The following is a 27,578-nucleotide window of genomic DNA, read 5'->3' as shown; positions in this document are numbered from 1 at the left end:
ACTCCAAGGCTAAAAGCTCTCCCATAATGCAAAGTAATTTCTGATACCCCTAAAAGTAAAAAGCATTAGGTAACACAATGCAAATCAGAGCAATGCCTTGGATTTTGAGAGGGATCTGTTCGTCTCCAGTTCCTGGGGTTGCATGAGGAAAACAGAAATTGTCCTCAAAACGGAGCCTATGATGCCTCCTCGGTTTTTTTGTAAGGAGTTCCATGCTGTTAGAAATGATCCTAGGTCCTCTCAATGTGGGCATCAAGAGTGGCAAGAAAACAAAATGAGAAAAACAATTCAGTTGACTGAGAAGGAAAAGCTTTTCTTTTTTCTAGAAAAAGATCCAAGAAGAGAAAAAAAAATGTAAAAGCCTGCTAGATAGATAGATAGGTAGATAGATAGATAAATAGATAGACAGATAGATAATCTTAGATATCACTTTTAATTAAGCTGACTTTTAACCAAATCTCTTATTACCAGACTCTAGCCAGGACAAACAGTCAATATTTCTGGCTTTTGAACTGTAACAAAAATAACCTCCCAGGTGAAACCAATAAGCCTTAATTAAGTTGATGATTTAACCACAGGTATGGGAGGTATTTTCAAAGAGGTGGTAAGCAGTTTTTACAAGATCTAGAACCTCCAAACATAGCTCAGAGGAAGGAAAATTCAAGACACGTAGTCACTAGTTGTTCATGGAGGCAAAGAGAATAAATGGCAAAGGTCACATAGATATCAAAACAGAAAGGACTCATTCCCAAAGCTAGGAATTGAGTCCAGGCCACCACTGTGAAATAGCAAAGCCTTAGCTACTTAGCTGCAGTACTGCACAGTCTCCATTGCTCCTCTGAGAAGGAGCCTAGAGCAGCCAGTTTTGAGCTTGCAAAGGCTTTTAACTGCTCAAGATAATTTTTAGGACTGACAGGAACCCCAAATTCACACCCTCTAGATGGCAGAGATCAGGAGAAAGTACCCCCACATGATTACAAGGTCAAGCTTTCAAGGACATAAAACAAGACGAGAGGGAAACTTCATCCAGTTTTTGTTTCAGGGACCTGCAGGAAAGTTTGTAACTGACCAGTTTGCTGGCCAGCTTGAAGAGCAGATTTGTAGGATCGCTAGGCCTGCGTTCTATCCTGTGGCTAGGGCTGCCATAATAGAATATTACAGACTAGGCAACTTCAACCACAGGTGTTTATTTTCTCACTCTTCCAGAGTCTAGAAGTCCAAGATGAGGGTGCCTGCAAAGCTGATTTCGGGTAAGAGCTCTCCTCCCGGCTTGTAGATAGCCACCTTCTCCCTATGTCCTCACTGGGCCTTTCCTCTGTTTGGCCAAGGGAGCTCTCTCTGGTGTCTTTTCCTCTTCTTATAAGGATAGCAGGCCTATGGATTAAGGCCTCATTCTCATGACTTCATTTAAGTTTAATTACCTCTTTAAAGGCCCGATGTCCAAATACAGTCAAATCGTGGGTTAGGATTTCAACACGGGAATTTTAGGGACACAATTCAATCCATAATAGGAGGGCATTGGAAGGAGAGTGTTCCAGGCAGAGAAGTAGTGCAGTAGAGCATATGGAAGTAGGAAAGTGAGGAGCAATGGAAGGGGTTCAGTATGGTTTGAGCGTGGGGTATGTAGAGGGTGAAGGCTGTTGTTACTAAACCAAACTGGGATTTTTCACCCAGTGCAGTAAGGTCTGTCATCCACACGGGGGTTTTACAGTGGGAGAAGGGAGGGTATTTATTTGCAGGCCAACAAGAAAACAGAATCAGGGAGCTCATGCCTAAGACCTAAACTCCCCAATGGCTTACATGTAAGGTGGGGAGGCAGAGGTTACAGCAAAGGCATCAATCAACACATGGAAGCCATATATTAGTTTGGCCTAAAAAGGTGGGATATCTTGAAGTAGGGGCTTACAGGTTACAGGTAAATCCAAAGATTTTCTGCTTTGTGCATTGATTAAGGAAGAGGATCTTTGTCTAAAGATGGGATCAGCAGGCCAGGCATGGTGGCTCATGCCTGTAATCTCCGCACTTTGAAAGGCTGAAGAAGGAGGGTAACTTGAGGCCAGGATTTCAACACCAGCCTAGGCAACATGGCAAGACTCTGTCTCTAAAAAAAAAGAAAAGAGAAAAAGAAAAAAAATAAAGATGGAAAGGAATATTAGGTCTGGCCCATGGGTGGACTTCCTCCAGGCCTCTCAGAAAGAAATTTAAAACAAAGAATGATGCCAGTCGTGGTGGTTCACACCGGTAATCCCAGCACTCTGGGACGCCGAGGTGGACGGATCACTTGAGGTCAGGAATTTGAGACCAGCCTGGCCAACATGGTGAAACCCCATCTCTACTAAAAATACAAAAACTAACCGGGTGTGGTGGCGCGCCTGTAATCCCAGCTCCTCAAGAGGGTGAGGCAGGAGAATCGCTTGAACCTGGGAGGCGGAGGTTGCAGTGAGCCAAGATTGCGCCATTGCACTCCAGCCTGGGCAACAGAGCGAGGCTCGAGACTCCATTTTAAAAAAACGAAACAAAAAACAAAGAATGGTGATAATTCAGTTCTCAGTTCCTTTTCTTTTTCTTTTTCTTTCTTTTTTTTTTTTTTTTCTTTTCTTTTTTTTTTAAACTGCTCCTGTGGAGCAGGGCTACCTTATAGCCAGTGTGCCCAGAGTTGCCTCAGTTCCCTCGTATCTGTGGTCTGGAGGATCCATTTGATGGAGATCCAGGTTCTGAAAAACAACTCTGGTACATCTGTTAAGATGTTACCTTTAGTTTCTGTAGGAAACCAAACATCTTCTGACTCTGACTTCCTTGGTGATTGTTTTAAGCTACTGTTACCCTTTTTTTCTTATCAAGTTGCTCATTTACTTCTCAAGGCAAGCCAGATGACTGGCCTTTCTTTTGAAGGAACTCAAAATGTTCCTTTGTTTTATGCTCAGGGGCAGGGGGCACTCAGCAGGCCCCTAAGAGGTATCCCTGCTGTGTCTCACCATGGGTGAAGGCTCAGGGGGAAGAAAGCTAGACACCAGTTTGAACTCTCTTAAAATAAGGAGATCTTGGGTACTTTAGTAATATTTGTTTTCAAGCTTTAGTAAAGTATGAAATAACTCTGGATTAAGAGGAGAAGAACTAGAATTTAATAACCGTGAAACCTGGGCAAATTGTTTGTTCGAAGCCTCAGTTTCCTCAACTTAAAAATAGGAATTATAACTTTTTGAATTGTTCTGTTATATGAGATATCGACAGTAAAATACGTTGGAGCCAAAAAAGCAAAGCATACTATTGAGGGTTATTATTATTTTTTAATCTTTCAGCCAGCCAGCTATAGCAGCTTTTCCTATATAAACACAGTATGAATTCAGTGCTCTCGTTTTCCTGACCCTCACAGCTTTCAAACCCTGTATGGACCACTGAGTTCTCTCCCTTGCAGCACCCCTTAGTCCAACCTTCTTTACTATTTTCCCCTTTAACAATTTCACCCTCTTTCAAAAGAACTGGCAGTATTTTTTTTTAAAAAAAGAGAACAGGCTACTCTTCGAATTAAAAAAACAAAAATTGTGTTGCTTTAGGAAAAATGCTCTTCTGTCTTTTCCAATTACCTTATTTCTTCTGCCTCTCATCTGCCTTGCCTAGGCAGAATTATTCCCAAGCCTGCACATGCTCTTGTGCTTCTCTGCCTTGTGGGCCAAAACATAGGCTAACAGTACTCTTCTCAGCTCACTGAGCTCTTTCCTGCCATCATTCAAATCACCTCTGAAATCCTGCCTTTCGATAAAGTAATTTCTGACTGACCCAGAGGGAAGTGATGATTTTCTCTGTGACATGTCTTTTTGTTTTCCATCACACTCAGTGTCTTGTCCTTCCGTGCAAAATGTCCATGTATTTAAAATCCCTTGTATATGTATTTGCCGTTTATTTGTGAGGTATAGCCCCTGAAGTAAAAAAAGTCTTTATTTTTTTTAACACATCAGCATCTCAGTTTCAAAGTCAATGTGGTCTCTTGAGAAGTTAAACACGCTGCATTTGAAATTTTATATTTCTCATTTTTCATGTTTTTTTTTAAAAGCCCCTTTCAATTCCTCATGTATTTGAATATTCCAGGAAGCTAGTAAAAAGCCAAAGTGTTAAAGTGTTTATAAGGAAATATAACTCATCGAAACTGACTTACACAATTCATCAGCTGTTGTCATCCATATGTTCTCATTATTTATGTGGCTTTTGCTTTATTTAATCAGATGACTGAACTTATCATCGTGGAATTTTGCTAATAGTTGTTTAATATTATATAATAACATACTCTTGTGTGAAACAAGTTAATTGACTTTCTTTTTTTAATTTTAAAAAAATTTATGTGAGAGTCAGGAGTTACATGTGCAAGTTTGTTACATGGGTATATGTTGTGATACTGAGATTTTAGCTTCTAAGGATTTCATTGCCCAAGAAGTGAACATGGTACACTGTAGGTAGTTTTTTCTAAACACTTTTCCCCTCCCCCTCTTTTGGAATCCCCAGTGTTTATTGTTCCCATCTTTGTGTCTATATGTACCTAATGCTCAGCTCTCATTTATAAGTGAGGACATGTGATATTTGGTTTTCTGCTTCTGTGTTAATTCATTTAGGATAGTAGACTCTAGCTGCATCTGTGTTGCTACAAATGACATGAGTTCATTCTTTTTTATGGCTACGTAATATTCCGTGGTTTATATGTATCACATTTTCTTTGTTCACTCCACCATTGATGGTCACCTGGATTGATTCCATGTCTTTGTTATTATGGACAAGGCTGTGATAAACATATGAGTGGAGTTATCTTTTTTGTATAACAATTCATAGTAAAATGCTCTTAACAGCAGCACTAAATTGCTCTTAAAAAGCAATTTAGATTGCTTTTCAGGCTAGAAGGGATATTTGAAACATAGAAACAAATAATGACTCCTAAGCATAGAAACTGACCCAATCATAAAGCTCTCTTCCTCTCTTTCTGCCTTGTGTTAGACCTTATTTATTCCGTCTTAAAGCACTGTGACCATTTTCAGTGAAATCGCAGTTTCATTCATGAAAAGACAATGAATTGGTGTAAGTAATCATTTAAGGATGAAGGTGACTAGTCTGTGATCAACACCAGTACTTGAAGTACTTGTAAAACATGAATTGACTTGGTTAAATTGTAGAAAATAAAGTATTAGTACACATAAACACATTTTCTCTCAGCATTGAAAAATTCTAGGCTATAATTTACCTGCTTGCTAAGAATACAAATATTACTTAGAGGTTTATCAAGACCTTTTTCTAGAAATGGATTTAATGTACAGAATTACTCCGTTTTCTATCTGTGCTCTGTATACTACCACCTAGTGGAATAAAATGCAAATTTGCCTGTCAATATCAGGAGAAGAAAATAAATAAAGTGAAATTTATTTCAGGAAAATATTTTCATAATGCATTATTGTTATTTCTTTTAGTATAATGTAGTTTGCATAAAATACATTAGTTCAGAGTGAAAAAAGTCCCAGCCATTTTTGCGATAGCTATTAAAATGCTATTAGCTTGTCCACAAATAAGCTATTCTATTCAGAAACTTAGAAGCTAGGTAAATTATTGAGACTATGCCAGCATATTATATCTCTAAATTACGTTGAGAAGCTTCTCTTAATTCCTCATCACTAGGGCAGATTAGTCCATTTTCACACCACTGTGAAGAACTACCTGAGACTGGGTAATTTATGAAGAGAAGAGGTTTAATTGACCCACAGTTTTGCAGGGTTACCATGACTGGGAGGCTTCAGGAAACTTACAGTCATAATAGAAGGTGAAAGGGAAGCAAGGACCTTCTCGTGGCAGCAGGAGAGAGAGAGAGCACAGGGGAAGTGCCACATGCTTTTAAACAATCAGATCTCATAGAACTCACTCACTGTCACCAGCACAGCAAGGAGGAAATTCACCCCCATAATCCTATCACCTCACACTGGGCCCCTCCTCCAATTTGACATGAGATTTGGGCAGGGACACAAATACAAACCATATCATAGGATTCGTTAAAGAATCTAACATATTCTGCTTCAAGGCACTCATGAAATGAAGGTGTCATTTCTTAACTGAGAGGTTAAATAAAAGTGCAGAGATGAGATGGTTCAGTTTTATCGTAGCTGGGAAGAAAAGCAGGTGTGTAGTATGCTTAGGTTTTTCCTCCCAAACAGTGAAACCAAAAAAGGCAAATGAAGCTTTAAGGCACTTTATCCTTTATTGGTAGGATGGTCCTCCTTGAATCTTCAGCCTCCGTTAAGGAGCAAACACAAGCTAACAATCAAAACCTGTTGTTGCTTGCTGACGGATATCTCTGACATAGTCTTTTTTTTTTTTTTTTTTTTGAGACGGAATCTCGCTCTGTCACCCAGGCTGGAGTGCAGTGGCCAGATCTCAGCTCATTGCAAGCTCCGCCTCCCGGGTTTACGCCATTCTCCTGCCTCAGCCTCCCGAGTAGCTGGGACTACAGGCGCCCGCCACCTCGCCCGGCTAGTTTTTTTTTTTTTTGTATTTTTTAGTAGAGACGGGGTTTCACCGTATTAGCCAGGATGGTCTCGATCTCCTGACTTCATGATCCGCCCGTCTCGGCCTCCCAAAGTGCTGGGATTACAGGCTTGAGCCACTGCGCCCGGCAACCGCCGTAGGTTTGTTGTGGCCACCCAGGCCATTTGGTTATCATGTTCCCATGGAATGCTAATGAAATTAGACTCCCGTTTCCTAAGGTGGCATGCCTTTCAGATAGCATTGGTGTGCGCTTGTGCAAACACATTTGTTTATGCTCATTAATATTTTACCTGCCTGATTTTGGTGGTCTGAGTGTTGAGCAGTGGGTGAGGGACTGTGGGGCAATGGATAGTAAGGGGAAGTTTAATTGAAGTTCAGATAAAAATATCCCTCAAGAAACATTACAAAGCCACAAAATCAGCGCAAGTTGAGTCTTTTCTATTGTAAAGATTCTCTTTCTTTTCCTGACAGATCCCCATTCCTATCCAGGTAGAACAGGCTCTAGTGAAGATTGGACACAAGTGGTTTATGGCCCAAAACTCTTAACCTAATAGTCCTGCCTTGTTTTTTTTACTTCGTGTGGTCTTGAATTGCTGAGGATAGCCCAGTGATCATTTCTATCTTAATATGTAGCCTTCAAAATGTTGGGTCTCTCGGTTTTCTTCCTTAATAAACAATGAACCCTAATTACTTATAACTGCTCTTGTGCTGGAGGAATTGGCATGATTTTGCATTGTGGGCTACTGGCTTTACAGTGTTTGTGGGAAAGACGGCCTTCTATCTTTGTTATTTATAAGTCATTCATTCCCTGTTTTTTTTTTTTTTTTTAATGATATTGTTAAATAAAAAACTTCAGCCAAATTAAATTTAAAAGGATTTAATTGACCAAAGAGCCATTCGCAACTTGGGCAGCCTTCCCAGCCAGAGTAGACCCTGTGGCTTCAGTGCAGCCTCGTGGTGGAAGAGGATTTATGGACAGAGAAAGGAAAGTGACATACAGAAAACAGAAATGAGGTTCAGAAACAGCTGGATTGGCTATAACTCAGTGTTTGCCTTATTTGAACAGTTGGCCACATTTGATTGGCCAAAACTCAGTGATTGGCACAAGAGTAGGCTACAGTCTGTTTATATGTTCATTTAGGTTATAGTTCATGATGTACAGAGAAACCTTTAGGCCGAGCTTAAAATAATGTAATGAGGCAGCTGTAGGCAAAACTTGATTTAACAGTGCTTATCCCTCTGTTGAAGCTGTACTCTTGCTACCTGCTAGTTGATGTGGGCAGGTGTGCTAATGGCACATTCCCCTCCACCTACCACCTGCTGAAGCCTGCCGTGTCCTGAAGCAGTCACTTAGGCTGTGAAACAGAAGGATGAATTAGAGGCCGGGCGCGGTGGCTCAAGCCTGTAATCCCAGCACTTTGGGAGGCCGAGGCGGGCGGATCACAAGGTCAGGAGATTGAGACCACAGTGAAACCCCGTCTCTACTAAAAAAAATACAAAAAATTAGCCGGGCGCGGTGGCGGGCGCCTGTAGTCCCAGCTACTCAGGAGGCTGAGGCAGGAGAATGGCGGGAACCCGGGAGGCAGAGCTTGCAGTGAGCCGAGATCGCGCCACTGCACTTCAGCCTGGGCAACAGCGTGAGACTCCATCTCAAAAAAAAAAAAAAAAGAAGGATGAATTAGAGAAGTAAATATTATATTTTACCCCCCAAAGACTAAAACCATGTCTGGGTTCTCCCCTTTCTCAATTCGCAATCAATGCAACCTTGAAAGGTGTTATATAGATAGTGGTTGGAAATATGTCTCTCCTCCAAAACCCTACTAACGCACAAAAGTGGACAAATCTAGCTTTTTTGCTTATAATCGTAATAACTCAGAAAGCAAAGCAAAATGAAATGTATGTGCTCCATTCTCAGGATGTCCTCCTTGAAAACCATTAGGCTTTGTGTAACTCGATTTTAAAAGTATGGTAATAGCTCCTGTCATTCGATGGCTCCTTCTGGGAGACAGATATAAATCTATTCTAGACTTTTAAGACTGGTGTCTACATTTTAAGTTACGGTTGTGTCTACTTCTGCTTTGTTGCAGCCTTCTCTTGGAGTCAAGAAGCCTACCAAAGCCCTGCTCTTTGTACTCTTGAGCCCAGTGGGACCTTATTTTTCAAGTGGAACCTTTAATCCAGTGTCCCTGTGGGCCAATCCCAAGTATGTAAGAGCCTGGGAAGGTGGAACTGGGGACTGCAAGATGGGAGGGTAAGTAAATCTGTGTCTCTGTCTAAAGGAAAGATTCCTTCATGACCGTTGAGTTAGTGCCATTTCACTTCAGTATGAACACATTTAGTACTTTTCAAACTTTAATGTTCATTGCGTTTCATGGTTAATTTTCAGTTTAATCTTTCAGCAAGCCAGCTATAGTAGCTTTTCCTATATAAACACAGTACGAATTCAGTGCCCTCGCTTTTAGATGTGCTAGTTTAAAGGATAGCCGATGGCCCTTCATAAGGGAGAAATACTGGATATGATACCTAGGCAAGAACTGAAGCAAGAAACTAACAAACATCACATCAGTGCTTTGGATTAACTGCCCCTGGGCACTGGTCTCTGGCTGCAGGCTGATGGCTGGCATTAAAGAGCATCTGGTCCTGAGACCTAGGCTCTCAGTTGGCTCCAGGGAGTCCTGTCTGGGGAAGGTGCCCGCCTCACTGAAGTGCTGTCTTCATTGCCACAGATTGTGGCCACACCTGCTGCCAACTGGCTGCGGGACAGCCCTGCTTTGGCTCTGTCAGGCCAGTCTCATAGGCCATATGTAGCTGGCAGGGAATATAAGAGCATTTAAAAAGTGTTGGACGATTTCAGGGGTGGACTTGGCCATGAGTTAGGAATGCCCCTATGGGTGAACGAGAGTAACTGGATTAAGCAGCATGGGTTCTTGCTTTGCATGTATCAAATGGTGCTGTTCACATACCCAGGGCAGCAGCTGTCCAAAAAGGTGTCCATGGCAGTCTTGTGGGCCCTGGTAGGACCTGTAGGTTCAGGAGGCAGGAGAGAGTCACATGACATGCTGCTGGGGCATTAGAGGCAATGACCACTGGATTTGACCCTTCTGTAGTCTTGCTGTATTTTTCTTTTCTCTCCTCACCTACCCAAAGGAAAAAAGAATGGTTATAAAAGTCATCCCCACTGGCAACTTTAGCAACTGCATTCCCTCAATGGGTCGAGAAATCCAAATGGAATGCGTTAAAACTAGGAAGTCTTTTCTCCTTCTGGCTTAGAGCACACCTTCCTGTGTCCTAGGCTAGCCAGGCTGAACACTCCTTTTGTTGACTCTTGATTTCTTTTTTTACTGGTTCAAACTTCTTCACAGAGCATGTGCCTATGTACCACTGCATACCACATATATACCATAGAGAGAGAGTAAATAAACAATCTGGGTGAGATGTAATAAGGAAAAAGTTTCCTTTTTAAAAATATTGCTTTCTAGCTCCCCCTACCTGTCTAGGAAAAAGATAACATGGGGACACAGAAATTGCAGGGCAATCTTTATTAACCGGTTTTTGGGCAGGTTGTAATTTGTTTGTAAATGATGATTTAATGCATTGTCGCAGAATACATGATCACTGTAGGGCAGTTAAAAATTAATGCTTTCAGTACAACACAGAGTGAACCCTAATGTAAACTATGAACTTGTGGACCACACTAATGCAAGATGATAATAATAAGAAAAACTGAGAGGGTAGTCGGGAAGGGGTGTAATAGGGGAATTCTGTTACTTTTTGCTCAATTTCTTTGTGAATCTAAAAGTGCTCTAAAAAAATAAAATCTATTATAAAATATATTTGATTCATTAGGCTCAGGTGGACTATGATCAATGGAAATTGACTTGAAATCTCTTAGGAAAGGAAGAGACTGGAGAAGAAAGTATTGAAATCATAAATTAAAAATGGCAAGAGGGAAGGTGGTAACCAAAAGGATGGGCATTTAACCTATATGCCTATCACTTCCAAAATGTTCTAGGGCTGTCTCCTATGCTTCTGACCTGGAGAAGTACAAGGGGAACAAAAGATTCCACATTTAGTATTATCCTGTTGAGTTGGCAAAGACATTTGGAGTCAACTTTAGTTGTGTGTATCATTACATCTGTAAACCTAATTAAGTCAACAATTACCCTTCAGCATTTTTTATGACAACCGTAGTCAACTGGTATTTTTAAATAACTATTGAGTCTCATAAGCTCAAGAACTTTCTGCTTTCTATCTAAGTGAATCTGAGGAAAAGAGAGAAGCTTTTTTTTTTTTTTTAATTCTGAGATTATGCCACTATATTGAAGGTTTTGAGGTAGCATTATCCTTCTATTTCTAAATATACACAAGTGAGAAAAGCAATACAGTTGCACACAGCTGAAGGAGAGGCCCAGTACAATGGGCCTCACCTTGGTTACAAATTAAGATAATCTGGGAGTGTTACCAAATACTGATGCCTGGTTCCTTCCTCCAGAGATTCTGGTTTATTTGGTCTGGGGCAGAGACTGAGCATCAGGATTCTTTAGCATGCAGCCCAGCTTGAGAAGCACTGAGCTAGAGAAAGGTCTTGCCCTGTAGAAACATTTTTAGTCCCAGGTGATTCCTTAGTTAATTTGGGAGGAATAAGGCTTTCTGTCATTCTCTCTTTCTTTTTCTCTCTCTCTTGCACGTGCACACGTGCACACACACACACAAATTACCTCTCTCTCTTAGTTTTTTCTTTTTTTCATTGCATTCTGATTCTGCATTTAAGAGTACAAGCTTTGAAGTCAGAAAGACCTGGCTTAAAAACCTAACTGCCATAAGGGTGCATACATGTCATTATAGATTTGTCCAAATCCATAGAATGTACACCAGGAATGAACACTAATGAAAACTCTAGACTTCAGGTAATAATGGTATGTCGGTGTGGTTCATTCATTGCAGCAAATGTACCACTCTGGTGTGAGGCATTGGTAATGGTAGAAACTATTCATTTGGATGCGGAGAAGGGGATACAGGAAATCTTTGTACTTTCCTTTTAGTTTTGGTGGGAACCTAAAACTGCTCTGAAAAAACTTGAAGTCTTAAAAACAAACCAACCTACTTGCCTTGGGCATGTTACTTACCTGCTCTATGTATCAGTTTCCTCATTTATAAAGTTGCGGCAATAATACCTTGCACAGATTAAGTGAGATAATAGAAAGTGCCTAGGACAGTACTCGGCATATAGAAAGCTCTCAGCAAATGCAGTATGATAACCTAATGGTACCCTGATGGTTAAAAGCTTGGGCTTAGGAGTCAAGTGTCTGGGAGTTACACACTTAACTATCTGTGAGATCTTCTACAACTGAATCCTCTCTTTCTCCAAGTCTTCCAAAGAACAATAAAGTCTAGGGTTGTTTTTAGATGACTCAGTGAAATAACGTGGTTAAGTACTTAGTACCCAGTCTGGCAGGTATGGGTTACATATCTCTTATCTGAAATGCTTGGGATCAGATGTGTTTTGGATGTCAGATTTTGGAATATTTCTCTTTGAGCATCCCTAATCCGAAAAATTCGAAATCCAAATTGAGCATCATGTTGGCACTGAAAAGTTTCAGATTTTGGAGCATTTCGAAGTTTTGAATTAGGGATCCTCAACCTGTAGTAACCTCTCACCGTCACTGATGTTGTGAGGTTTTCTCACTGTCTCATTTCGTTTCCTGGACTGTCTTTATCTTAGAAGAAATCAGTTAAGTTTTACATAATAGAATTTATTCTTTTGGAGGGATGTATTTAATATGTCTATTCTCCCAGATATCTATTCTATTTAAAACTATGTTGAAATGTTTCTATGTCAATAGCTTTCTTACTTTTTCATTTTTCTGTTTCCTCCAAGAACATGTTTCTCTTATGAATATTGGCAGCACATGGGCGGGAACCCAACTATATTACCATGGTATCAGTTATCCTGTGGACATTAATCATATAGCTTACACCTGTGAGAGAACGTTGAGAAAATTAAAATTTGGGAGAATAAAGACCATCTATAGAATGTAATATATCAATCAATCAATCTAACACTAAACATAAGAAACCCTTTCCTTTTCAGTGCATTGAAATAGTCACTATCTTTAATTCTCTTTCCCTACCCAGTGCTTCATGAAGCTGAGGAGCTATGGTTTTAATTCAGCTACTTACTTTTCCTTCCTTCCTGCCTGCCTCCCTGCCTTCCTGCCTCCCTGCCTCCCTCCCTCCCTCCCTGCCTCCCTCCCTCCCTCCCTGCCTCCCTCCCTCCCTCCCTCCCTTCCTTCCTCCCTCCCTTCCTTCCTCCCTCCCTCCCTTCCTTCCTTCCTTTTTTTGATGGAGTCTTGCTCTGTCACCCAGGCTGGAGTGCAATGGCGTGATCTCGGCTCACTGCAACCTCCGCCTCCCGGGTTCAAGCAATTCTCCAGCCTCAGCCTCCCGCGTAGCTGGGACTACAGGCATGCACCACCACGCCCGGCTAATTTTTTTGGTGTGTTTTTAGTAGAGACGGGTTTCACCAGGTTGGCCAGGATGGTCACGGTCTCTTGACCTCGTGATCCACCTGCCTTGGCCTCCCAAAGTGCTGGGATTACAGGCGTGAACCACCGTGCCCAGCCTAATTCAGCTACACTTTTTTTTTTTTTTTTTTTTTGAGACGGAGTCTCGCTCTGTCGTCCAGGCTGGAGTGCAGTGGCGCCATCTCAGCTCACTGCAAGCTCCGCCTCCCGGGTTCACGCCATTCTCCTGCCTCAGCCTCCCGAGTAGCTGGGACTACAGGCGCCCGCCACCACGCCCGGCTAATTTTTTGTATTTTTAGTAGAGACGGGGTTTCACCGTGTTAGCCAGGATGGTCTCGATCTCCTGACCTCGTGATCCACCCGTCTCGGCCTCCCAAAGTGCTGGGATTACAGGCGTGAGCCACCGCGCCCGGCTCAGCTGCACTTTCAAAAGTGTGTATCCATTTGTATGTAGACGCTTCTTTGAAAGGCTAAATATTCATCTGGTAAGGGCCGAGACGGGCGGATCACGAGGTCAGGAGATCGAGACCATCCTGGCTAACACGGTGAAACCCCGTCTCTACTAAAAAATAATAAAAAAAAAAAAAACTAGCCGGGCGAGGTGGCGGGCACCTGTAGTCCCAGCTACTCGGGAGGCTGAGGCAGGAGAATGGTCTAAACCTGGGAGGCGGAGCTTGCAGTGAGCTGAGATCCGGCCACTGCACCCCAGCCTGGGCGACAGAGCAAGACTCTGTCTCAAAAAAAAAAAAAAAAAAAAAAAAAAAAGAATTCTCTATGTGTTTTTTAATGCAGTCTAAAAGGCATTTTGTATATGAAAAATAATTTATTTTCAGGTATGGTCAAACTTCACAGTTGTGTCTATGAATGAGAAAAAAATTCAAGTAAAATAGTTATTGTTTTTTAGAGATGCAGTCTCGCTGTGTTGCCCAGGCTTGTCTGGAACTTCTGGCCTCAAACGATCCTCCTGCTTCGATCTCCCGAGTTACTGGGATTCCAAGCATGAGCCATCACACCCCACCAAAATAGTTATTTTTTTAAAACTTAATTTCATTAGGATATTGACTACAGTCTCATGTAACTCATTTTTTGGCTTTTATTGTTATTATTTATTTTTTCCAAACAACCCAATGAGGTATATAAAGCAGATATTTTTGTTTGCCAGATGGATTAAATGAGGCAAAGTACAAGGGCTGTACCCAGGTCTGTTAACCACGGTCTTTCTACTGGACATCCCCTGCAATCTGGTTTATACTAATTATTAAAAAGCATTTATAATTTAACTCTATTTACTATCAATTATGAATAAGGTTTTTTGAATTTTTATGGTCATTAAACTATAGCTTCCTATCTGTTGTCTTTTTCATATTTATTTATCTATTTATATTTTTAATAGCTTCCTGTCTGTATACCAGACTTGCTTCATCTCCACATTGGCCAAGAATTTACATTTTGTCATCTGTATTTAGAAGTGTATGTTTTAAGGGTCTTTTAATGACTCTTTTTTTTTTTTTTTTTTTGGTGGCGGGGATGGAATCTCACTCTATCTCCCAGGCTGGAGTGCAGTAGCACGATCTCGGCTCACTGCAACCTCCGCCTCCCAGGTTCAAGTGGTTCTCCTGCCTCAGCCTCCCGAGTAGCTGGGATTACAGGTGTGCTCCACTACACATGGCTAATTTTTTATATTTTTGGTAGAGACGAGGTTTCACCATGTTGGCCAGGCTGGTCTCGAACTCCTGACCTCAAGTGTTCCGCCCACCTCGACCTCCCAAAGTGCTGGGATTACATGCATAAGCCACTGTGCCCAGCCCTTTTAATGACTCTTAACATTACCTTGGTGTGAGTCAACATCATCATGTTCCAGTTGCAATCATCATGGTATGATGTCTGTTTTCCATAGTTTACTGGAATATTTCAGCTGTTAGTCAATATTCTTTCAGTTGCAAGTCAGAAAACCAACTTGAAATGATTTTTTTTTTTTTTTTTTTTTGAGACTAGTTTCACTCTTGTTGCCTAGGCTGGAGTGCAATGGCCTGATCTTGGCTCACTGCAGCCTCTACCTCCTGAGTTCAAGAGACTCTCCTGCCTCATCCTCTAGAGTAGGTGGGATTACAGGCATTCGCCACCACGCCCGGCTAATTTTTTTGTATTTTTAGTAGAGATGGAATTTCTTCATGTTGGTCAGGCTGGCTCGAACTGCCTACCTCAGGTGATCCACCTGTCTCGGCCTCCCCAGTGCTGGAATTACAGGCGTGAGCCACTGCACCTGGCCTCAAAATGATCTTAAGCAGACAAGGGATCTATTGACTTATGAAACTAGGATGCTGGCAGTGGACTTGCTAGGGGTTAAAGAAATTATTTCCAAGTTTCTTGTGTCCTTTGCACATCCCCCTTTTTCTTCCCTTCTTCCTCTATCTCTGTCCTCTATCTCTGGTCAGAGCTTCTGGCTCCATGTTGGCCTAGGGCTCTGCTTCAGATGCTTTCTTCTGTGAAATGTGATCATGGACACAGCCGACCCCAGGTTTACATCATACCAAGTAAGCAACACCAGAAAGGAGAAAATGCCTATATTTCAGGTTATAGACATTAAAATGAGTGAATGTACCCAAAGGAGGAATCATGTGACTATCTTAGGTTAAATGCCCACCCTTTAATTGAGCTGCGGCAGAGCAAGATCCTATATTGTCATCAGCTGCGGTAGGGAAAGATGCTATATTATCAATCTAAGCATAATGACATAGCTCTATAGAAAGACCATGTTTTTATAAGAGTATGGAATATAGTGGGAAGGGAGGCTGTGCAGATGAAAACAGTAGATAAACATTCACATGTGGCTCTAATATTTAATTGTTATTATTATTATTTTTGAGACCGAGTCTCACTCTGTCACCCAGACTGGAGTGCAGAGTGCAATCTCGGCTCACTGCAACATTTGCCGCCCCCCACCCAAGTTCAAATGATTCTCCTGCCTCAGCCTCCCTAGTAGCTGAGATTATAGGCGTCCGCCACCACGCCCAGCTAGTTCTTGTATTTGCAGTAGAGACAGGGTTTCACAATGTTGGCCGGGCTGGTCTCAAACTCCTGACCTCAAGTGATCCGCCCATCTCGGGCTCCTAAAGTGCTGGGATTATAGACATGAGCTACTGCGCCTGGCCTCATGCTCAACTTTTATTTAGACAACAACACAAATTGTGATTTTACCCAGATGTAAAAGAGATACTCTAAGAGACCTAAACAGGTATTTTGTGGTAGATTACATTAATGTAATGTAGGAGTTTTACATTAGTACATTTGTAGTCGTTTTAGTTGTTTTTCATTGTTTGTTTTTGTGTATTTCTGGGGATTTCATAGTGCAATGGGGGGTCTGGAATTTATTCCTGACCCCTGACTGTCTTATGGCAGTACTTCTCATACTTAGTTATACAGCCAGGAGTGTATGGAGGCAAGCAGCTATCACATTTATTTGAGGACTGTCATGTTTTGTCTAAAATATTCAACCCTATTTTATAATATACTCCATAATTTTCCCATATAAGTTTAGATAAAAGATATACGTTAAAAGTATTATAACACTAAATTGTCATTCCAGAAAAATGTACTTTGTTCCTTTCATTTTAAATAATCTGGGATGAATGGTGCAGGCTGAGAAAAATAAGCTTTTGAAATACTTTTTGGTCAACATCAAGACTTTTAACATGTGTCCTATCTTTAACATTTAATATTTGTCCTATCTTTTCCGGGAATTGGGCATCATGTGTTCCTTGGATACGTTAGAAGGTCTTAGATAAAAGTGCGCACACTTGGTGCTCTTCTGCAGAAACTTGACAGAAGTTACTTCTCTAAACCTCCGTTTCTCATCTGAACAATGGAAATAATGATAGTGTCTACTTTGTAGTATTGATGTGAGATTGAAGTAATTCATGTAAAATTGCTTGGTGTGTGGAAACATACTCAGTAACTTTTAACTGTTCTCATTAACTTGGCTATTTACCTGTGTTCTTCTATTATTACTTCTCCAGTTAAGATTTCAAGGTTTCACATTGTTCTGTCTCTGATGAATGCAGTTAAATCACTTAGATTCTCTAAAGAGTTTTCCTTTAAGGTTATGCAGCTGACTACAGAGTGTGTATATATTAAGAACATAATACCTTCACTACGTCCACATGTGAATTAAGAACTCGAGGCTATCAGAGTGTAGAAGATGAGGGAGTGGGGATGAAATACGTTTGTAACCTGCATGTTTTCTCTTTCTTGAAGGAATTATGGATCATCTCTTTTTGCCCAGTGCGAAGCAGTGGATAATGGGTGTCAGCAGGTCCTGTGGCTCTATGGAAAGGACCATCAGATCACTGAAGTGGGAACTATGAATCTTTTTCTTTACTGGATAAATGAAGATGGAGGTAATCCACTCAGATTTCACTCTGCGCATTTCTCAGTCATTTTCAACAGGACCAGAAAGACAAGAGCTAGAAATTTAGTGCAAGGGAGTAAGTAGCACAGTCCCAGGCTGAGTAAGGACTACTGTGCTTTTGCTGCGCAAATAGACATGAGGTTTTTTGTTTGTTTGTTTTGTTTTTTGTTTTGTTTTTTTTATTTTAAGAAGTGGAGTATCACTGTGTCACCCAGGCTGGAGTGCGATGGTGTGATCTCAGCTCACTGCAACCTGCACCTCCCTGGTTCAAGCAGTTCTGCTGCCTCAGCCTCCTAAGTAGCTGGGATTACAGGCGCCTGCCACCACACCCAGCTAACTTTTGTATTTTTTTTTAGTAGAGACGAGGTTTCACCATGTTGCCCAGGCTGGTCTTGAACTCCTGAACTGACCTCAGGTGATCCACCAGCCTTGACCTCCCAAAGTGCTGGGATTACAGGTGTGAGCCACTGCACTGCACAGCCGAGTTTCGATTTAAAGAAGCTCTAGAAGTTTTTCGTTTTTCGTGTTTTTTTTTGTTTTTTCGCTCTAGATGTACTGATTATTGAGATATTGAGATGTCACATTAAGGGATTTAAGTTACCATGATTGGAAGATTTGCTTCCTTATCCCTTCTGCTGTTCCCCAACGATTTTCCTATCTGAACACCTTGCATTTGGAGATAGGTCTCAGATCAGGTCAATGGTCATTTACCATATACCGTATATAAAATGCTATAGTAATAAATGCAGTGTACTGATTCTACTGGAAGGATTTTGTGTACTATCTGGCTGTAATTCTTTTAACAATTGTTGCCCTTTCTACATATTTTGAAAATGTATCACAGTCTCTCCAAATTTACTCTAGAGCTCAGTTTGATTAAAGAACACCATTTTAAAAGACAAATCATGTATCTTGGGATTGTATCTAGATCCTGGTTCATTCAAGACAATTTCATATATCCACTATAGAAATCGGTATTTCTCTATTATCTTTAATATCCTGACTACTCATTACTTTTCTTTGCTGTTCTTTTTTATTAGTTGGCAGAGACCACAGGGGTTCAGTGAAGTGTTGGCAATGTGTATGATATTGAATTAAATGGCCAATGGTGGGAGAAAAACAGGCATTTATTTCTATTAGAATTTTGATAATCATACCAAATTTAGAAACATATTTTTGGACTTGTTTACATTCTTAGGTTGTTCATTTCACAGTAGCAATTATAGAGACTAGAAATATAAATGATGTTTCCAAATACTTATGAAGTCCCAGTGGTTTCAATTAAATTTTTTAAAATGCAATTTATATTTGAAAGTAGCTACAGTAGCCTTTCTTGCTCTAGTGTTATTTGGCTATAAAAAGAGGAAAATGGTAATATCGATGTGGCTGAATTCAGAGCTAAGTACTAATTTTAGTGTTAGTTGCAGAGACTAACAAGATGAGTCTTATATTGCAGTCAGAGGTAGAATAAACAGAAGGTATGATGAGTACGCCTTGTCCTGGGCTTGGCCATTGGTAATCCTTGGCATATGAAAAACCAGATACAGATCATTCTCATCCTTCCATTCCTGCTGTTTGTACTTGGCACTGTTTGAAAATAAAATTTATACTGGAATATTTATGATTTATAAATTTGAGTTACTATATGTGACATATAGCAAAAGCTACGCTTGGAAGATTGTAGCCAGTGTTGACCTCTGCACTGAGAAGATAATAGGCCGATTCAACTCTCCTTCCCATCTGGCCACTCTTACCCCCACCCCAAACTCCACCAAAAAACCACACAACTCAAAACAAAAACAGTTACATCATTCAGAGGTGGTACCATCATTATTTTTATGGATGGGAGATGTCACAATTTAAGTACACTCTGAATCAGAGCTACATGATTTAACCAGAAACACCAGAAACTGTCCTGGTGGAAAATTGTTCTTTATCCAAACAATAATCATGAAACATTTCCACCATGTCTTTTAAAGGTCAGAATAGAAATGAGTGAATTTGTCTTCTGCCTCTTGGAAAATATACAAGACCTTAAGAGTGTTAGTTACTATTCAGGTTATGGTTGCCTGGGATAACTTTAGTTTTAATATACTCCTTCACTTTGGGGATGTTCATCTAACAGAAAAAATAAAATTCAGAATAAGGAGAAAGAAAGGAAATAGAATAAATATTTGAAGTAAATAGAATGTTAGGAAAAACTTTTGGGCTGAAAAAAAGACATGCAATTCTGAAATAACTTTGATTTATATCATATGGTTTTAGGAAACTACAATGAAGAATGAGTTGAAAATCAGCACAATATTGATTTTCACAAACGTTACCGATAGGAGGTATAAGCAGAGTTCTTTGGTAACAGCCTGCCTTCTTTTCATGGGTGCCCACACACGCTGCTCCTGTTGGTTGAGATGGCTGGTGCAGGAAGGCGGATGGGGTGGTGGATAGTGTGTGTTCAAAGCACAGTGCCATGCACAGTCACTATGTGTGGCACTCAGCTTGTAAGCCATGGGAGTTTTGATTTCAGTAACAGCGCCCATGGTGGTAAGATCACACATCATCACTCTGTTGATGAGTAATTTAACCCATACACTTGCTATTCACCATTTGAACAAAGCATTGTATCATATCCTGGACCCTGGAGATACCCTGAAAAATAAGACCCAGTCCTCGTGGTTGAGTTCACAGTCACTTTGGGAAAACAACCATGGCAATGAGTCTCGGTTTTGCTCAGACCATATCACGAGTCCTCTCGGACACGTCAGGCATGAATGTGGACTTGACTTGGAGCACTCTTCCTCAGATGTCTGTGCTGCTTGCTCTTTGACATCCTCCAAATCTTTGCTTACAAATCCCATTCTGAGTCCGGCTTTCCTTGAGCTCTTAATCAGAATCATAAACTACCTTTCCCATTTCTCCCCAGCATTCTCCATTGCTTTTCCTTCTTTATTTCCCCCTTTGTAGTCTAACATACTGTCAACACAATAAATGTTTAGCTGTGTCTATTAGAAAGTAAGCAGGGAGATACGTCAATTTTGTTCACTGCTGTATTCATAGAGCTTGAAACAGTAAACAGCACTCAATATGTATTTGTAGAATAAATGGCTAATTGTGCTGATGGTGTTTAGGGCACTTATGCAGACCTACATTCCTGGTTTCCATTAGTGTTTGACTTTGGGAAGTCACAGATGAATCCTGCTGTTATTGCTTCTAAATTCCTCATCTCCTAAAAATGATTTCTTTGTCAAAAACAAGCTGCATTTGTAGGTTCTGTTTTCCTCATGTTGGGCAATCTGGAGTGAGTTCTGGCTCTTGTAAGTATGTTTGTGGTTGCAGAGGAAAATGAATATTTCTCACCCAAATGTTGTCATGTCATCATCTCTGTCTGGCAACCAGAGAAGCAGATGTTCTGTTCCTTGACCTCAGGCTAGTGGTTACAGTTCTGGGTGTTAAATATGTTTCACAAAACAGCACTTGCACATGCGGGGCTGCTGTTTTCATTTAACTTGATGTAGTCTCAGAACTCAGCAAGCTTTAGGAAAGGTCCGGTTTGGGGGCACTGGAAGTGTGTGTGTGTGCGCGTACATACATATACACACACAAATAGATCCATACATTTATGTATCTAGTTGGCTAGCTATTGCAAAACACATGTTTATTTTGAGATCATCAACACTTCTAAACACGACAAAGAGTAGCCCTAAGAACATTGCCAAGAACAAATTTTCTCCTTTCCAGAAAGCAATTTTCAGCAGATGATTTTCAGAAACAAAATTCAAAAAAGCCATACTGCTATATCCTAGCGAAGATAACTTATTCATTTATTTTTTACTCAAAAACATTTATTATATACACTCTGGGCTAGGCACAATGCCCGATTTTGAGGATAGAAGGATGAAGATAGAGTTTGGTATTCCAGATAGAGCTTGGCTGTTGGGCATGTCTGATGTAACCCCAGTGGAGTAGGCAAGCCCAGAACCACCGTGTACTGAGGGAGAGGGTGCTGGCCTCAGTGTCAGCACTCACTAGATTCAGACTCCTGGGTGTCAGAGGTGGGGAGGAAAGGGAGATGCTGAGTGCCAGAGGGTACTGTAAGGAGAGCTTGTGCAGCTGATGGATCACACATGATGCCTGTGGACAACGGTCCTCCTAGACCTCACAGTAGTTAGGGATGTCTGCAGTCTTCTCACAGTAGAGCAGTAGCTCAGCTTTGGAGTTTTGTTTCTTGAGTGTCTTCTTTTTTAGCCATATACATGCTTGAGCTCACTCTTACGAGCACATTACATTTGAATCTCAGAGGGCGAAGGCAGCATCTTCATACTTGTTGCTGGTGCTCCACCAGGTTTGAAAAATCACTAAAGATAGACTCTCAGGCTGGGCACGGTGGCTCACGCTTGTAATCCCAGCACTTTGGGAAGCCGAGGTGGGCAGATCATCTGAGGTCAGGAGTTCGAGACCAGTAGAGACGGTGAAACCTCGTCTCTACTAAAAATACAAAAATTAGCTGGGCGTGGTGGCACACACCTGTAATCGCAGCTACTCAGGAGGCTGAGGCAGGAGAATCACTTGAACCTGGGAGGCAGAGGTTGCATTGAGCTGAGATGGCGCCACTGCACTCCAGCCTGGGTAACAAGAGCAAAACTCCACCTTAAAAAAAAAAAAATTAGACTCTCCAAGGGCAGCGTGGAAGCAGAGACAAGCCTGAGTAGGCACGCACACTTCTTGGTGATAGCCTCCTCCGTAGCATTCTTGGAAGGTTTAGTAATGACCAGTTTTTCTGAGTAAGATCTTATCTACATTATTCTAGTTACTAACCACCTTTCATCTGCTAAGGTAAATTTTCACTTCAGAATGTTCCTCTTAAGACCATGCAATAACTCTTACTGTTTGTTGGTGGAAAGCCATCTCATTATTTTACTGGTTAAGGGTAAACTGAAGATGATTAGATTTCCTTCCTTCCTTCCTTCCTTCCTTCCTTCCTTCCTTCCTTCCTTCCTCCCTCCCTTCCCTCCCTCCCTCCCTCCCTCCCTCCCTCCCTCCCTCCCTCCCTCCCTCCCTCCTTCCTTCCTTCCTTCCTTCCTTCCTTCCTTTTGTTCCTTCTTTTTTAAATGGGGTCTACCTGAAGTGTGAACTGATTTGGGAAATTTGACCATGCAGAACAGTAACATTTTCTTGATGTTTGTTACTACCAAATTGTGATTTTTTTTTTTTTAATGGCTATTGATTATAAGGCATGCCTAATGTAGTAAAAGTTTGAAAATATCCCAATTTCTGATTGACAGAAGAAGAACTGGCAACTCCTCCGCTAGATGGCATCATTCTTCCAGGAGTGACAAGGCAGTGCATTCTGGACCTGGCACATCAGTGGGTGGGTGCCTTTGATATGAACAACTTTTGTAAGCCTGAAATAAAAAATAATCAAAATAAGCCCAGCCAAGTGTTGAAATAATATCCTGTGGTTCCAACCAATGTTATCTAATCTTTAAATTCTAACATGAATGACAAGTATTCTTCTAGAAGGACTTTCTTGGCAAGACTATTAAAATAAGTATTCTTGTTAGTGAGGGCAGAGAGAAACCAGTGTAGCAAGATGTCGTAGTGGCGAAGTATTCTAGTAGTAGTCTCAATCTACCGGGTATCTCCTACCAACTTTTATCTGCTTCATACTTGGTGTGCCTCCATCCAGCCAGTCCTTCTCAAGTCTGTGTTGCTTCCAAATGGCAATGAAAATTTTCCTTTCCTTTATTTATACCAGTATAACCGTGCTTGTCATAGAAATGAAATAATTTCACTGACATATAAATGTTTACTAACATAACATTATTGGTTTGGCTGCCTTCTTTTTCTCTCTGTCCTACCCCCATCCTCCAAATTTCATATACATACCTATTTTAAAATCAGAACATGCAAGCAAATGTAAAGCTGTTTTCAGTAGACTTTCAAATTCGTGTGACACAGGCAAGCATATTAAACAATTTGGTGGACCAGGTGCAGTGGTTCATGCATATAGTTCTAGCACTTTGGGAGGCCAAGGCAGGAGGATCCCTTGAGCCCAGGAATTTGAGACCAGCCTGGACAACATAGTGAGACCCCAAATCTACAAAAAAATAAAAAAAATTAGCTGAACATGGTGGAACATGCCTGTCATCCCAGCTAGTTAGGGGGGCTGAGGTGGGAGGATGGCGTAAGATCAGGAGGTCAAGGTCACAGTGAGCTATGATCAAGCTACTGCACTACAGCCTGAATGACAGGGTGAGACCATGTCTCTAAAAACAAATAAATAAATAAAATTTAAAAAGATTCGGTTTTGGAAATGACATAACGTATTCAAGACAAATTATTGAATGAATTGGGTGTCTGGTAAAGGTTCTTGGATGGAACTTTTGACCCAGGTGTTAAAATGGTCTCCAAAGAACATGAAATGACTTTGAGCTTACTGTGGTCAAAGAGTACTAGTAGTAATAGGACAAATGTTTAGAAACACACACGTTATCTAGGATCATACTAGCATGGTTTCTCTGGAAAAGACTTTGAAAATAGATGAAATGTGCTATAAATAATTCTACAAAACCCTGAAGTAGACAAGACCCAACTGCTACATGCTGGCTGGCACATTGGGCATGGCATTTACAAACTGTTGGTATAATTTCAAACAGCTTGCCCTGTCCTAAATATGTTTGCAATTGGAAAGATATTTTTGAAGCTCAGTAATTTTTGTTTTATTAAAGAAAAATAACAACCAAGTACAGAAGGTTTGATGACAAGTTGCAAGTGGAAATACTTTCCCACACTAAAGATTTGCTAGCATGAAAAATAGGTTATTATGGAGGAAATTTTTTCTTGACTTCATAGCTGTAATTTATTTTAAAAAGCTATTTTAAAACATGAGACGTGAAATGCCAAGAGGCATGTAGGGGTCACCACTGCTTACCAGATAGGGGAAATTGTCCAAAGATAAGTAAGGGTGAGCAGAGTAAAAATAATTCTGCTTATTTACAAAAGAGTTTTCTTTTCTTTTTTTTTTCAGGGCACAGAACTCAGCTTGTTTTCGATTAATCTGGCTGATTTTCTGCAGTTTATTTACCTTTGAACAACATAATTGCAATTGTAGACTGAGAGAAATTGAAACTTTCAAAGAGCCATATTTCTATTACAGACATATTTTCCTGCCCTTCCAAATCTACTTACAGCATGATGAGTTCTTCTTTTAAATATTCAAATATTTTGAATATTTTCAAAATATTTTGAATATTTCCAAGAGCTTTGATTTCCATTTTTATCTCTTGTGGGTTTATAAATTAAAAGAAATACTCATCTTATTTTTTTAAACCTCTCTATTTTTTGTTGCCCTTTATTCAAATAACTTGTTGACAAACTGTGAAATTGAACCACTGAGGTAAAAGAATGAGAATTAAACAGACAGTTTAAACAGATAGCTTAAAAGAATCAAGATTTTTCTTTTTCCCATTTCCTATCCTTGAGCAAAGAATATATTCAGACACTTAGGCAGAAGTCAATGAGGTTATACCACTAATTCCATGATGAAAATCAACCGAATGTGATACTGAAAGAGAATTGTCACTGTAAAGTCAACTATTAGTCATATTAGGAAAAAAATACACACAATACAATTTCTCAAGTAAATGTATATTTCCCAAATATACATTCGATGTTTAAAAATAATGAGTATTTCAGATATTTGAACTCAGTCTGTTCTTTATTCCGTAAAAGATATAGGTAAGCCGTGCACAGTGGCTCACAACTATAATCTCAGCACTTTGGGAGGCTGAGGTGGGAAGATCGCATGAGCCCAGCCTGGGCAACATAGGGAGACCCCCATCTCTACAAAATAAAATATAAAAAATAAAAGCTAGTTGGGCATGGCAGCACACACTTGTGGTCCCAGTTACTCAGGAGACTGAGACAGGAGGATCACTTGGGCCTGGGAGGTCGAGGCTGCAGTGAGCCAAGATTATGCCACTGCATTCCAGCCTGGGTGACAGGGCAAGACCCCATCTCAAAAAAAAAAAAAAAAGACAAAGGTAGAAAGAGTACCAGATTTGGAGCCAATCAGATCAGACCTGGGTTCAAATGGAGTTTCTGTCATTTACTTCCTTTGTGGCCCTGGAGATGCCCTTCAACCTCCTTGAACCTTAGTTTCCTCATCTGTAAAATGGGGATGATAGTACTTACCCTAAAATTATAGAACTTGGCATAATACCGGGTGCTTGATAAATGGTAGCTATAATTATTAATATTACATAATACATTGTTCTCCTTTATGGTAAAGTAGGGTTTAAGACACTGATTTTGTTTTGTTTTGTTTGTTTTGTGTTTTTGAGACAGAGTCTCGCTCTGTCACCCAGGCTAGAGTGCAGTGGTGTGATCCTGGTTCACTGCAACCTCTGCCTCCTGGGTTCAAGCGATTCTCCTGCCTTTGCCTCCTGAGTAGCTGGGATTACAGGTACCTGCCACCACGCCTGGCTAATTTTTGTATTTTTAGTAGAGACAGGGTTTCACCAGGTTGGCCAGGCTGATCTCAAACTCCTGACCTCAAGTAATCCACTTGCCTCAGCCTCCCAAACTGCAGAGATTACAGGCGTGAGCCACCGCGCCCAGCCTAAGACACTGTTAGCATGGAGCATGCATCAAGCAGCTCTTGGGATGCGTCAATTTTGTAAGACTTCATACAAGTTAAAAAATAAGAAGGCAAAAAAGGAGGCATATGTTAAAGTATACCATGTGTCTTGTGGTGATAATCTTATATTTTATATTCTGATAATCTCATATATAAATCTGTGACCTTGAAGTAGGTTCCTTAACACCTCAATGTGTTCACTGATAAGATGGTGTGTCCCTTCCAGCTTTCCCTTGAAGGATGGTTATGACCTTGTCTAAGTGCAATCAGAATGTTAAGCGGAACCATAAATATTGGCAATTGTTTTGCATGCCTTTTCCTTTAAAATATATTTGTTATTTTTTATATTCCGTGCAGGGTGAATTTAAGGTATCAGAGAGATACCTCACCATGGATGACTTGACAACCGCCCTGGAGGGGAACAGAGTGAGGGAGATGTTTGGCTCTGGTACAGCCTGTGTTGTTTGCCCAGTTTCTGACATACTATACAAAGGCGAGGTACGACAAGTATTTCCTCACTTCCTATCATTTCCAGTCACATTAAATTACATTTAATTTAAGTGTATGAATAAAATTGCATTTGGACCCAGACGCAAGGTACAAAAGTTTTGTCGTCGTTGTTTTTCTTTATTGTAAAGAGATGGAGTCTCGCTATGTTGCCCAGGCTGGAGTGCAGTGGCTATTCACTGGTGTGATCATAGCTCACTGCAGCCTCAAACTCCTGGGCTCAAGCAATCCTTCTGCTTCAGCCTCCTGAGTTGCTGGGATTACAGGAGTGCACCACTGCACTCTGCTGGGTTTTTTGTTGTTGTAGTTTAACTTGGCATTACAAAAAAAAAATAACTGGGACAATTTATCCAGATGAAACTGTATTAGCATATATCTACTATGTTTCCAGTGATTTCATGTAAGCTCAAACATGGTGGGAAGTTAGTTTTGTCCTTGGACACGTGTAAGATCTGTCTTACCTAAATGTTGGGATTGGAGCTATGCCAATAATCTTCTACTCTTCTCTTTTTCTTCCTACCAGTGCACTAAGCAAGGCTCTATAGATAGTTACATTTCAGTTTCTGGTTAACAAAAGTACTTCCAAACTACTGGATTAGAAATGGTAAATAGTTATGGAAAGTGCATTTGAATGGTCAATTCCTTGATTTTTTATTATTAATGCTGTTATTAATACTAAGTAGACCACTTTACAAGAATTATTTATTGGCAAACCTGGTGCATTTACTAAAATCTTATAAAAGGAATTTGAGGATTTGGTAGGAAGAAATATTCTCCTCTTAGTAAATTAGTCTGATTTTATATGAGCCATACTTTTGTTTTCTTGTCAAATTGTTTTGCTTTCCACTTTATAACAAAGCTCCAATACTTATGATTAACATTGGCATCTAACTTTATAACTTAAAAGCTTGTAAGTATTATTCTTATAATGTGAACTGGCTTAAGTTACTCGTATTACAGTGGATCCTTGAACAACACAGGGGTTAGGGGT

At 40.5% G+C, this 27,578-nt stretch overlaps 1 protein-coding gene across 9 annotated transcripts in view; it reads left to right on the top strand.

Annotated features, from left to right (window-relative positions):
- BCAT1 (branched chain amino acid transaminase 1) overlaps positions 1–27,578 on the top strand; it is a 137,423-nt gene that overhangs the window by 89,975 nt on the left and 19,870 nt on the right. For all 9 annotated transcript variants that reach the window (XR_012420075.1, XM_065523892.1, XM_005570374.4 and 6 more), the window contains 4 exons: positions 8,601–8,764; positions 17,292–17,434; positions 22,725–22,810; positions 26,438–26,578. Coding sequence is in view for 8 of the 9 variants with exons in the window: in XM_065523892.1 (XP_065379964.1) it covers positions 8,601–8,764; positions 17,292–17,434; positions 22,725–22,810; positions 26,438–26,578 (534 nt within the window). In the remaining variant the exon portion in view is untranslated. The remainder of the gene's footprint in view (positions 1–8,600; positions 8,765–17,291; positions 17,435–22,724; positions 22,811–26,437; positions 26,579–27,578) is intronic.

The sequence above is a fragment of the Macaca fascicularis genome, chromosome 11 (genome assembly GCF_037993035.2).
Source record: "Macaca fascicularis isolate 582-1 chromosome 11, T2T-MFA8v1.1".
Taxonomy (NCBI): Eukaryota; Metazoa; Chordata; class Mammalia; order Primates; family Cercopithecidae; genus Macaca; species Macaca fascicularis.
Note: the sequence above shows the minus strand (reverse complement) of the source record. Positions and strands in the feature narration are given on the sequence as shown.